This window comes from Ascaphus truei, chromosome 13 (genome assembly GCF_040206685.1).
Source record: "Ascaphus truei isolate aAscTru1 chromosome 13, aAscTru1.hap1, whole genome shotgun sequence".
In the NCBI taxonomy this organism is placed as follows: Eukaryota; Metazoa; Chordata; class Amphibia; order Anura; family Ascaphidae; genus Ascaphus; species Ascaphus truei.
In genome coordinates this window covers 1,496,379-1,509,176 of record NC_134495.1, presented here as the reverse complement: position 1 = coordinate 1,509,176, position 12,798 = coordinate 1,496,379, and the positions used below count along the sequence as shown (strand labels likewise).

At 46.6% G+C, this 12,798-nt stretch overlaps 1 protein-coding gene across 2 annotated transcripts in view; it reads left to right on the top strand.

The window, feature by feature from the left end:
* The first annotated feature begins 230 nt into the window (after window positions 1-230).
* Window positions 231-12,798, top strand: part of KREMEN1 (kringle containing transmembrane protein 1) — a 131,558-nt gene continuing 118,990 nt past the window's right edge. Inside the window, exon 1 of one of the 2 annotated variants that reach the window (XM_075568063.1) lies at window positions 231-970. In XM_075568063.1, the coding sequence (XP_075424178.1) occupies window positions 889-970 (82 nt within the window). In that variant the 5' untranslated portion in view covers window positions 231-888. The remainder of the gene's footprint in view (window positions 971-12,798) is intronic. The other variant, XM_075568064.1, reaches the window with a different exon arrangement.

The window sequence follows — 12,798 nt, the reverse complement described above, 5'->3', positions numbered from 1 at the left end:
GTGGACACCATAAAAATCCCTTGTCCCATTGCCTAGGTCCCTGCAGTTTGCACATCCCACCCGCGTGGCCCTGGACAGAGTACAATCTAATAGTGCCACCGGTTACAGAGTGGCCCTGTGGGTAGCACCCTGTCACATGCTGATCGGTAATAGGATCTCTGACACAGTCCCTACAAACACTTCTTGGGTTTTGGATAAATAGAAAGGCTGGCTGCAGTTGCTGTGAGGGGACTGTAGGGTTCCTCTTTGCCTTATCCTACAGTATCTCTCAGTTTCCCTCTCCGATCCCTCACAACAACGGAAAATAAAAGGCATTCCCCTGAAATCGCAGCCAGTCCCTTTTAGGATCTGAAGGAATTAGCAACCTGCCACATCCTGGGGGAGCCTGTGTCCCTGCAGCTGACCCGTCACCTCCTGGGGGAGCCTGTGTCCCTGCAGCTGACCCGTCACCTCCTGGGGGAGCCTGTGTCCCTGCAGCTGACCCGTCACCTCCTGGGGGAGCCTGTGTCCCTGCAGCTGACCCATCACCTCCTGGGGGAGCCTGTGTCCCTGCAGCTGACCCGTCACCTCCTGGGGGAGCCTGTGTCCCTGCAGCTGACCCGTCACCTCCTGGGGGAGCCTGTGTCCCTGCAGCTGACCCGTCACCTCCTGGGGGAGCCTGTGTCCCTGCAGCTGACCCGTCACCTCCTGGGGGAGCCTGTGCTTCTGCAGCTGACCCGTCACCTCCTGGGGGAGCCTGTGTCCCTGCAGCTGACCCGTCACCTCCTGGGGGAGCCTGTGTCCCTGCAGCTGACCCGTCACCTCCTGGGGGAGCCTGTGCTTCTGCAGCTGACCCGTCACCTGGCTGCCACTCTCCACCTCTCATATCCCCATCCAAACCCAACTGGGATGATGGATTTCTGGACAATGTCACTGCGGGTCCTGCTGTTCCCCTCAGCACTGGTGTGCTGCTCCGATCTCTTTCACTCTGGTGAGTGCAGGAGGGTGGGGGGTATTGACCAGCAGCCTGTCATTGGTGCAGCAGTATTTGGGGGAGAGGGGAGGGAGACGTGCTTTGCGATTGCAGGCTGCATTTTGAATGCTTTGGGGGAAGCCAGGTTACTGTACGCAGACTTGGATAAGATCATAAGGCATAATAAGGTGATCCCGATAGCTCTGCTTCTACTGCACAAGACTGTTGTACTGTGCCACAGAATACGTTGGCACCATATCAAATATATTAATATAGGTAAATACAAAAGGGTTTTAGAAGCAGAGGCTAGACCCGCACCTGGTAATCGGAGTCAGGAGCTTGTCAAGTGAGGGGGAGTAGGGGTCCTGGGTCAAAGATCAATGTCATTTTAATAGGATTATCCTTGGGGACACTTGATAGGAGGCTGCTGACACTGAATACGTGAGTACAGTTTGATATCTATAATAAGAGAAGGGGGATAAATGCTGAAATGCTGTCAGGGTTACTCAGGAAATAGGTGTCTTTGTGCTAAGCACCTCTCAGCTGCAAAACTGAGTTCAGGTCATCGGACCTGTTTCCCCTTTAAACTTGTGTTACTATATGTATTCATTTGGATGGTGACATTATACAAATGTATGGGACTCTGAAAATAATAGGACTGAGGGCTGGGTAATGAGTGGGTAACACACCTGGTTACAGCGCTTGCTCTTAAATACATGGTGGAATAAACCCCTGTGCTTTGCGGGGTGTCGGGGTCCCTGTGCTTTGCGGGGTGTCGGGGTCCCTGTGCTTTGCGGGGTGTAGGGGTCCCTGTGCTTTGCGGGGTGTCGGGGTCCCAGTGCTTTGCAGGGTGTCAGGGTCCCTGTGCTTTGCAGGGTGTCGGGGTCCCTGTGCTTTGCAGGGTGTCGGGGTCCCTGTGCTTTGCGGGGTGTCGGGGTCCCTGTGCTTTGCGGGGTGTCGGGGTCCCTGTGCTTTGCGGGGTGTTGGGGTCCCTGTGCTTTGCGGGGTGTTGGGGTCCCTGTGCTTTGCGGGGTGTCGGGGTCCCAGTGCTTTGCAGGGTGTCAGGGTCCCTGTGCTTTGCAGGGTGTCGGGGTCCCTGTGCTTTGCGGGGTGTCGGGGTCCCAGTGCTTTGCGGGGTGTCGGGGTCCCTGTGACGGGCAGTGGGAGGCTGCAGTACAGAGCCTTTGTTATGATGAGAAACAAATGTGAGGTCATTTAAGGATCGCTGTGCCGTCCATGAGAGGTTATATGCCGCCCACAGGTGCCCACATGGCTTTGCATAAGCACAGATCATGCAAATGGTATCTGACCCACTCTCCTTATGTAACAGCAGCATAGGCTCACCCCATTCTGCAGCTGGGAGCTGCATAGTGCAGGGCGCTTATTATTATAATAATAATAATATCTATATGAAGCCAAATCAGGGCTATGAAATGCTCTCCCACCCACTCCTTTAAGCCGTGCTCCTGTGTTTGCAGTTGCATTCTCTTTGTCCGGAATATCTTCTCTCGGATAAGTAATATCGAGCACTATAGCAATCGTTTGGTTTTGGATTCAGGCGTCGCTATCATACATTAGAAGCTCGTGTGCAGCCGCCTCTGGGGTGGAATCTTATTTCTGCTCCTCTGGTCTGCATGACGGCCTGAAAAGCCAAATGTAACTGCTCGGTGCTTCTCTGCTTCCGCCTCCCCGGTCATTTCCCTGCTGTGCTTATTCTGCGGCGAGCCGGGTGTAGGAGGGGATCCCGAGAGCTCCTATTCACGTCACATTCACTCTGCACGTGTCAGTAGGAGATTCCCTGCTGGTTAGGTTAGACACAGGGTAACCGGTGTCTGAGAAGAGACGGAGTATCAAAGGGGGGGAGCCGGGGGAAAGGGTATATCCAGGAGAAAATAATGGATGAGCCTGTGCCGGGCGATAACTTCAGCAGTAAAAGGCTGACTGACTACAAACAGAAACCTGCCAAGTAATAATCAATCATCGCTAATATTAATATAATCTGCGGTACCCCCAGAATGAGTCTCCCAATAGGAGCACAGGTATTGAGCCCCCTGTTACAAGGAGATGTTAGAACAGTTGTAATCGTGACCTGTTTATGCATTCCCGGTACAGGCCCTGAGGGACTCACACCTAAGCAGCGCTGTAATTACTCTGCAGTAATTTATCCACAAAATGTGTCTGTCTGGGACACATTCTGTTTTCAGTTGGAGTCTAACCACTTCATTCATTTTCTCTCACCTCGGGTATACAACAGAGAGAAATATATATACATCTCCCACGGAGGGGATAGGGAAAAATATATCTCCCACGGAGGGGATAGGGAAATATACATCTCCCACGGAGGGGATAGGGAAAAATATATCTCCCACGGAGGGGATAGGGAAATATATATCTCCCACGGAGGGGATAGGGAAATATATATCTCCCACGGAGGGGATAGGGAAATATATATCTCCCACGGAGGGGATAGGGAAATATATATCTCCCACGGAGGGGATAGGGAAATATATATCTCCCACGGAGAGGATAGGGAAATATATATCTCCCACGGAGGGGATGGAGAAATATACATATCCCACGGAGGGGATAGAGAAATATATATCTCCCACGGAGCGGATAGAGAAATATATATCTCTCACGGAGGGGATGGAGAAATATACATATCCCACGGAGGGGATAGAGAAATATATATCTCCCACGGAGCGGATAGAGAAATATACATGTCCCACGGAGGGGATGGAGAAATATACATATCCCACGGAGGGGATAGAGAAATATATATCTCCCACGGAGCGGATAGAGAAATATACATGTCCCACGGAGGGGATAGAGAAATATATATGTCCCATGGAGAGTATAGAGAAATATATATCTCGGGCGGAGAGGATAGAGAAATATACATGTCTCACGGAGAGGATAGAGAAATATATATGTCTCTATCCCCTCTGTGGGAAATATATAGTTCCCTATCCTCTCCATGGGAGATATATATCTCGACCCCTAAATCTTTTGTACAGTTTGGAGGTTCAGTTATATATAGGTAAAGCCGCCAAACATCCTGGTTTTCACAGGGCCAGCACAAAAGGAGAAATAAGGTAATGCTTTAAGCCAGAGCGTTTCACCTCGTTCCCCAAAGGGCCAGATCAGAAAACATTTTGGTGTAGAAGGGCCACCAGCGCATTATAAGGTCATTTTAGGTTCATTTAACATTTGTACAATTATTATATACCTTTGCCAGCATTTATAGCGTGTGTATTATATAGATTGTATTTACATTGTCAGTGGGACAGGGTGCGCTTAGCTGCTGCCAAACTAGCATGAAATGATCAGAGTCTTATGGCCACCAGTTGATGAATGCGAATACCCTGCTATAAATAGGATGGCCAGGGGGCTTCTCCAAAAATGGTGGACACACACACCTCAGCGCTCCATGCTGTTTCCTCCTCTCCTGGGGCCCACACTGTGGCTCCTGACACCAACTCCTGATTGGCTGGATTACCCATCAGCAGCCAGTGGTGGACGAAGCTTCCCCGTCCCCTAGCAACAGCCCTGCCCTCTCCCTACTCTGGGAAATCCCACGTCCCCCCAGGCTGGTCAGGTCACTATGTCCAGAGAGGTAATACCGGTATACACATACACGTCCAGAGAGGTAATACCGGTATACACATACACGCCCAGAGAGGTAATACCGGTATACACATACACGTCCAGAGAGGTTATACCGGTATACACATACACGCCCAGAGAGGTAATACCGGTATACACATACACGCCCAGAGAGGTAATACCGGTATACACATACACGTCCAGAGAGGTTATACCGGTATACACATACACGCCCAGAGAGGTAATACCGGTATACACATACACGCCCAGAGAGGTAATACCGACACGCCCAGAGAGGTAATACCGGTATACACATACACGTCCAGAGAGGTAATACCGGTATACACATACACGCCCAGAGAGGTAATACCGGTATACACATACACGCCCAGAGAGGTAATACCGGTATACACATACACGTCCAGAGAGGTAATACCGGTATACACATACACGCCCAGAGAGGTAATACCGGTATACACATACACGTCCAAAGAGGTAATACCGGTATACACATACAGGCCCAGAGAGGTAATACCGGTATACACATACACGCCCAGAGAGGTAATACCGGTATACACATACACGCCCAGAGAGGTAATACCGGTATACACATACACGTCCAGAGAGGTAATACCGGTATACACATACACGCCCAGAGAGGTAATACCGGTATACACATACACGCCCAGAGAGGTAATACCGGTATACACATACACGTCCAGAGAGGTAATACCGGTATACACATACACGTCCAGAGAGGTAATACCGGTATACACATACACGCCCAGAGAGGTAATACCGGTATACACATACACGTCCAGAGAGGTAATACCGGTATACACGTACACGCCCAGAGAGGTAATACCGGTATACACGTACACGCCCAGAGAGGTAATACTGGTATACACATACACGTCTAGAGAGGTAATACCGGTATACATGTACACGCCCAGAGAGGTAATACCGGTATACACATGCACGCCCAGAGAGGTAATACCGGTATACACGTACACGCCCAGAGAGGTAATACCGGTATACACATACACGCCCAGAGAGGTAATACCGATATACACATACACGCCCAGAGAGGTAATACCGGTATACACATATATGTCCAGAGAGGTAATACCGGTACACACAAACGCACTGAAAGATCCAGACGCAGACGGACTTAGCTGTTGCAATTTAAAGCAAATAGATATAATACATTTGTATGGCAAAATATTATTTGCATCGCATCAGTACATTATTTATCCTCTTATGCTGCACACTGCAGCGTCTGATAGGGTCAAGTCAAACTAATGGAAGTGGTATGTTTTATAGGGTAAACGAACAGGACTGACACTATTTGTGACCAACAGAAGTAGTGGTGTTTTTGTATGAGGGAAAAGGTGGCAGAAAAAGCATGTCGCCACTCCCGGTTTAGACATCTCACCACATTGAGATTGTGTAATTCTTCGTCTTGCTTATTTCTCGGTTTTGGATAAAATGAGGGAATTACAATTTCTTGGTTAATGTGAAACTGGGATACCACTTTAGACAGAAAATGGCAAACTGGCCACATGACTCTCTTATCCGGTGAATGATAAGGTCCGGGTCTTTGCCAGATAGAGCTGGCAGCTCTCAGACTCTTCTGGCTGATGTTATGGCTATGAGAAAAGGTGTACTGGTTCAAAAGGATGCACCGTTAGGGCATCTATAACCAGAGAGAGGACCCATAACGGAATTCTACACCTGATTTTTGGTCTTACTCGTTTGACTGCTTGCAAGAAACGAATGATGAGCCTCTCAGACGCTAGGTTTCCTTCTAATAGTGCCGATACTTGCACCTTTAATGAACTCAGGCCGAGTCCTCTTTCGAATCCCTCTTGCAAAACTTTGTGTATTAGACAGTTGATGTTGACTTCTTTCTAGCTTCCAAAAGGGTTTGTATAGTTTTATCTGAGCACCCTTTGTCTCTCCGGACTTGCGACTCAGTCTCCAAGCTACCAAGGCCAGTTGCTTGAGGTTTGGCTGTTTCACAGGGCTTTGATGTATCAAACCTTTCTACATTCGGCATATGCCAAGAAATGTCTGCCGCCATATTTATTGGATGGGCGAACCATGGTCTCCTTGGCCAGTATGGTACTATAAGTATCACTTCTGCCTTGTCGACCTTTATTTTCCCAGGACCTCTGCAATAAGAGGGTTTGTAGGAAGATCTGCCAGTTTGAAGCTGAGGGCATCTGTCTTCCTTGCACAGGGATGAAATCGCCTCGTGCAGTAACAGTCCACCATTTTGGTGTGATATGTGGCCATCAGGTCAACTTCGAGTTGACCTCAACGCTTCACTATTTCGTGAAATACTTGGCTGTCTAAGGCCTCTTCTTCAGGGTGTATTGTTTTGCGACGGAGAAAATCTGCTGCCGTGTTTTGTGGCCCTGGTATACAGTATGTATATGGCTGTCATATTTGCCACATGGTCCTCTGCCCATTATGGGATTTCTGCTGTCGCTTTCATCAGCCTTCCACTCTTTGTTCCTCCTTGTTTGGCTGCATATTTTACCACGGTGCTTTTGGATCTTATTTGTATATTTACACTTCTCATGTGGTCTTGGAACGCTTCTAGCGCTTTCTGATTTGATGGTAACTGTTGGTCTTTTGCTGACCAAGTAACTTGCACCCCTTGATCTCTCGTCTGCGCTCCCCCCACGTTGCAGGCGGGGGCAGTAGGGTAAGTCCCAATAGCATCAGAACCCACACGCTCCGCTATGTAGGGCAGCAGCTGTAGCATTGAACTAAGGGGATTTTGTTTTGTTTTTAGACGCCATCCGTCCTCCCATCCATCGCGAAGGCAATTCTGAGAATTTCACCTCTTTCTGTGAAAAAACAGTGACATGTTGCTGAACTCCCTGGGAATCAGTCATTTTCTATCTGGCTGTGCCGGTATTGAGTTAGGAGCGCCTCTGTTATTCAGGACATCAGCCTGAGCAGAGTGAGCAGTATGAGGAGTGTGAGCGGAGTGAGCAGTGTGATTAGTGTGAGCAGAGTGCTTAGTGTGAGCAGGGTGAGTAGTGTGAGCAGTGATTAGTGTGAGCAGGGTGAGTAGTGTGAGCAGTGATTAGTGTGAGCAGTGTGAGCAGTGTGAGCAGGGTGAGTAGTCTGAGTAGTGTGAGCAGGGTGAGTAGTGTGAGCAGTGTGAGCAGGGTGAGTAGTGTGAGCAGTGTGAGCAGTGTGAGCAGTGTGAGCAGTGTGAGCAGTGTGAGTAGTGTGAGTAGTGTGAGTAGTGTGAGCAGGGTGAGTAGTGTGAGCAGGGTGAGTAGTGTGAGTAGTGTGAGCAGGGTGAGTAGTGTGAGCAGGGTGAGTAGTGTGAGTAGTGTGAGTAGTGTGAGCAGGGTGAGTAGTGTGAGCAGAGTGATTAGTGTGAGCAGGGTGATTAGTGTGAGCAGCGTGATAAGTGTGAGCAGGGTGGGTAGTGTGAGCAGGGTGAGTAGTGTGAGCAGGGTGAGTAGTGTGAGCAGGGTGGGTAGTGTGAGCAGGGTGGGTAGTGTGAGCAGGGTGAGTAGTGTGAGCAGGGTGAGTTGTGTGAGCAGGGTGGGTAGTGTGAGCAGGGTGAGTAGTGTGAGCAGGGTGGGTAGTGTGAGCAGGGTGAGTAGTGTGAGCTATACCAGCTGATATTAGAGGTTCAATCAGCTCCAGATTGAAATCCGATTCCTCTGTTAGAATCTCCGGTTCCGAGGGGTCACTGTATTCTCACTGAGAAATGCTGGAACTGGGTCTATGATTCGGGTGATTAGGATTGTGGGGCTCTGTAAGAAAGTAGCCCTTCTCCATCGACGTCGCGACGTCATGTGACACTGCGTCATCATGGCGGCGTGACATCACATGGTGACATGACAACGCGCCATCACGTGATGCAGCGACATCACAACGCCGTGATACGAGGGCCGGCAGGTAAAAACTTTGCACCCCCCCCATATGAATTCCTGGTTGCGCCCCTGAACGCTCTTGTGTTGGTTTAGTCAATTGCTGTACTGCTGACTCAACACTGAGTTACTATATCCTTATATACAGCTACCTGTTACTATATCCTTATCCTTATATACAGCTACCTGTTACTATATCCTTATATACAGCTACCTGTTACTATATCCTTATCCTTGTATACAGCTACCTGTTACTATATCCTTATCCTTGTATGCAGCTACCTGTTACTATATTCTTATATACAGCTACCTGTTACTATATCCTTATCCTTGTATACAGCTAACTGTTACTATATCCTTATATACAGCTACCTGTTACTATATCCTTATCCTTGTATACAGCTACCTGTTACTATATCCTTAACTTTGTATACAGCTACCTGTTACTATATCCTTATATGCAGCTACCTGTTACTATATCCTTATCCTTGTATACAGCTACCTGTTACTATATCCCAATGCTGGCTTATAACCAGCAGAACGTCCCTCAGCAGCTGATGCAGCATGTGCATTGTCACTTAGAAGTCCCCTCTCCTGGCTGTGTCCTAGGGGAACTGCTGTGACAAACATTAGTCCTAGCTGTAGGACAGGAAAAACACTACGTGCAGAATTCAATTTCCTGTCCTACTGTACTCAAGCTAAGGATGGAGATAACCCCACAGTGCCCACTGGGGAACAGGAAAACATATTAATGATGCGGTTTTATTACAGTGTTGGTGAGAGATTGTTCCATGATTTAAAATAAAAACAGAAGAATGAACGATTATATTTACCGCCCTTTCGAGATTGCTGCCATGTTAACATGTGGGTGTAATTGTCTGGTTCATTTTAATGGCTACACGATTTTAGAGTCATTTTATTGGTAAATTGATGGGATGCCGCAGAAATGCATTGTGGGAATAAAGGTGGAGAAATATTGAACCTGAAAGACATGGGGCAAGACACGAGAGAGATCAGGCAGAGGTAAGCGAGGTAAATAATAATATAATGTTCACAAACAAGTTTCAGAGATAAAGAATTGTATGAAATACAAATATTCAAAAGTTATGTTAAAAAACACAAGCAGAAGAGAAAAAAACCATTAAAAAAATAATAAAACATATACTATTTGTGAGCGTTGGATTATATATATATATATATATATATATATATATATATATATATATATATAGTCCATAGCATAACAGTGGTTGCACACTGGCCTTCTCAAAATGCTGATGCTTGTCCCATAAAGCAGATAATAAACTTGTGTAGTTACCAGAGGAGCCAGAACTGGTCCGGTGGCAGAGAGACGAGAGACAGCACACAGTGATATAGAAAAAACCTGTATTAAAGATAACGCAACACACACACACACACACAGTGTGTTTATATACCCCCAGTCCTTGGAAAAATCACTGGTGGTTTATGCGAGGTTAATATGGATTACATTGTTTATACAACCTACGATTGCCTCTCGTATATCCCATTTTAAGCGAGGCATTTCTCTGCTTGTTTGCAGATGCAGTTGGTGGTCAGAGTGGAATTTTCTGAGAACATTTTCTGCTTTTGTTGGTTTCCCTTAAAGCCGAAACCCCAAACTGTTAGTGGGGAAGTAACATACATTATGGATTCAGCATCAAGTTCAATTAAGGCCAGATCTACTAAGTTCAGTTACATCAGGGCTGGTAACGTAGCGTTACTGATTGAGTAAAGGATGTTATGTTCCGTGAGGTTAACGCATATCCACAAAGTGAATTATATGGAGAAACAGCGGCCGTTTCTCTCATCAGCATAAGGTGACCGCCATGTTATTGCAGCACAACGTGGCGTTACCTTCCTATAACTGGATGTTATGTTTTAGCCTTGCTCTATTTCTGGGTGTGTACGTGAGTAGCGCCAACTCCAGGTAACACCTCTGTGGGTGAGCGCTGTCATGGAGACTGTCTCCTTCGCTATAGTAAACGCCATGCTGTTTCTGGGAGACTTCACGTTACGTTATTGGCCTTTGAAGATACACGTTAATGCTAACATGACACTAATGTAGGGTAAGTCACATAATGGAGAGCTCTATGGTGGTTATAACTTACTAAGTGCAGTTGGTCTGATTTTATTTCTTAACAAAATGAATGTATATTTTGAGAGAGAGAGATACGATTGTATGTAAGCCCAATGTGGTGACAGTTTGTCCTGGTAACTTCATTCACATGTCCTCCGGCTCCTTGCACACCCAGAGCCCAGTAAGATGCGGTCCTGAATCACTACTAGCCAGACTGGATTTAACAAGCGTCCTAAGGCGGCGCCCATAGACACACTGCAGCTGTGCCCGCACGCCGTATAGACGCGATCACTGCCTTTAGGCAGTCTGATTGCTCAGCGTGCGGAGCCTATATATGTGCGGAGCCTATATATGGACGCAGCTTAGCACTAACTGCCAAAAAGGTACAGGGCCTGATTGACTAAACAGTGCTAATCCATAAAGCCACTCACAGCTCGATGAAATGAATGTGCCTGGAGGCTTAGCAATGCTTAGCAGATATGGGCGGTATCATGTACACTCACCCATTGCTGCTTCTGCAGACAAATATCCGATCTATAGTAGTACAACCGGAATATACCATCAGCTCTTTCAGACCTCGGAAGTCTCAAGTTTGAGTACTTGACATGGGGTAAAGCTGGGTGAAACGTACCCGTAACTTACGGGCCGTAAGGTCATGAACTTGACGACATTAGCCCCCTTTTCAGCCGCAAAACAAAATTGCAAAAGTGTCAGACTTTGCAGGCGATCCTGCGATCATTCAGTCCTTGTACGTGTGAGGTTCGCCACTCGCATGGTTCTCCCACAGCTGTGACTGTAAAAGGACCCGGGGCGCCGATCACCCCAGGTTTATACATTGTTAATGTATGTGGCACAACACCCCCAGTCTGAAACACCCCGCACTGCTGAATAGGGCCCAGACGCCATGGCGACGTCCCGCTGAGCGCTTGCGAGATCGCACGTTGATTCTCGCCGAAATGTTTCGCAAAGAAGCAAAATTATACAGAGAAAGATATATTCAAATATCTTGTGACTGTTTTGCACATCTCTAATATGGGGTATTATATACAGGCAACTATGGGGTATTATATACATTATCAAGGCAACTGTGGGGTATTATATACAGTATCAGGACAACTGTGGGGTATTATATACAGTATCAAGGCAACTGTGGGGTATTATATACAGTATCAGGACAACTGTGGGGTAAAACTGTGGCTATGGATAGCATTTTTATCTCATATTAAAGCTGCCGTCTGCGCTGATCGCTAGTTTCTTTAAAGAGATCTCATCTTGCTCTTTCCGACACTGTTTTTACTTTAACAGGAGCAATCCAGGCAAATCCCACAGGTGCGGTTATTTCATTACTTACCACCTTTTTTTTATTATTTTATTATTATTCAACACAATGCTACAATATATCCTGATATTCCTAAGGTAACATTATCTGTTGTAATGTAATGTATTGTATGTCTTTATTTATATAGCGCCAAAAGTGTACTCAGCGCTTCACAAAGAATACAGTACAGGGAATTATAATAACACAATAAGTGCAGCAAAATCAGACAATCGGAAAGGAAACCCCTGCCCCGAAGAGCTTACAATCTAAGTGGTATGGTGGGAAACTTACAGAGACAACAGGTGAGGGAGTAAGTGCTGTAGATGGCAATGCTTGGTCACAATGGGTGGTAGGAGTGACTGTGGGACAGTAGCCATGAGTGCAGGCTGTTGGGATGCTTGATTAGTGGGGCGAGTTTTATGGTTAGTCAGGATTAAATTAAAAGGTTACAGTTGTTACAATTTGCAGCTCAAACTGCTGGGATTATTGGCAACAAAATATCACAAACAGGAAAGTGTTACAAAGCTCTTGCACTGCTGGGAAAGAGTTTAAACCCTGACATAGAAATCAAAGGATTCTCAGTATATGAAAACTGATTAAAATGGCATTGAGTTTAATGAAAAATAAATACATAAAGGTGGTAAGTATTATCTAATACTACAGAACGGATTTTTTTTAACGTACGTATAGGGTATGTGTGATTGGTGTATGTATAGGATATGTGTGATTGGTGTACGCATAGGGTATGTGTGATTGGTGTACGTATAGGATATGTGTGATTGGTGTATGTATAGGATATGTGTGATTGGTGTATGTATAGGGTATGTGTGATTGGTGTATGTATAGGGTATGTGTGATTGGTGTATGTATAGGGTATGTGTGATTGGTGTATGTATAGGGTATGTGTGATTGGTGTATG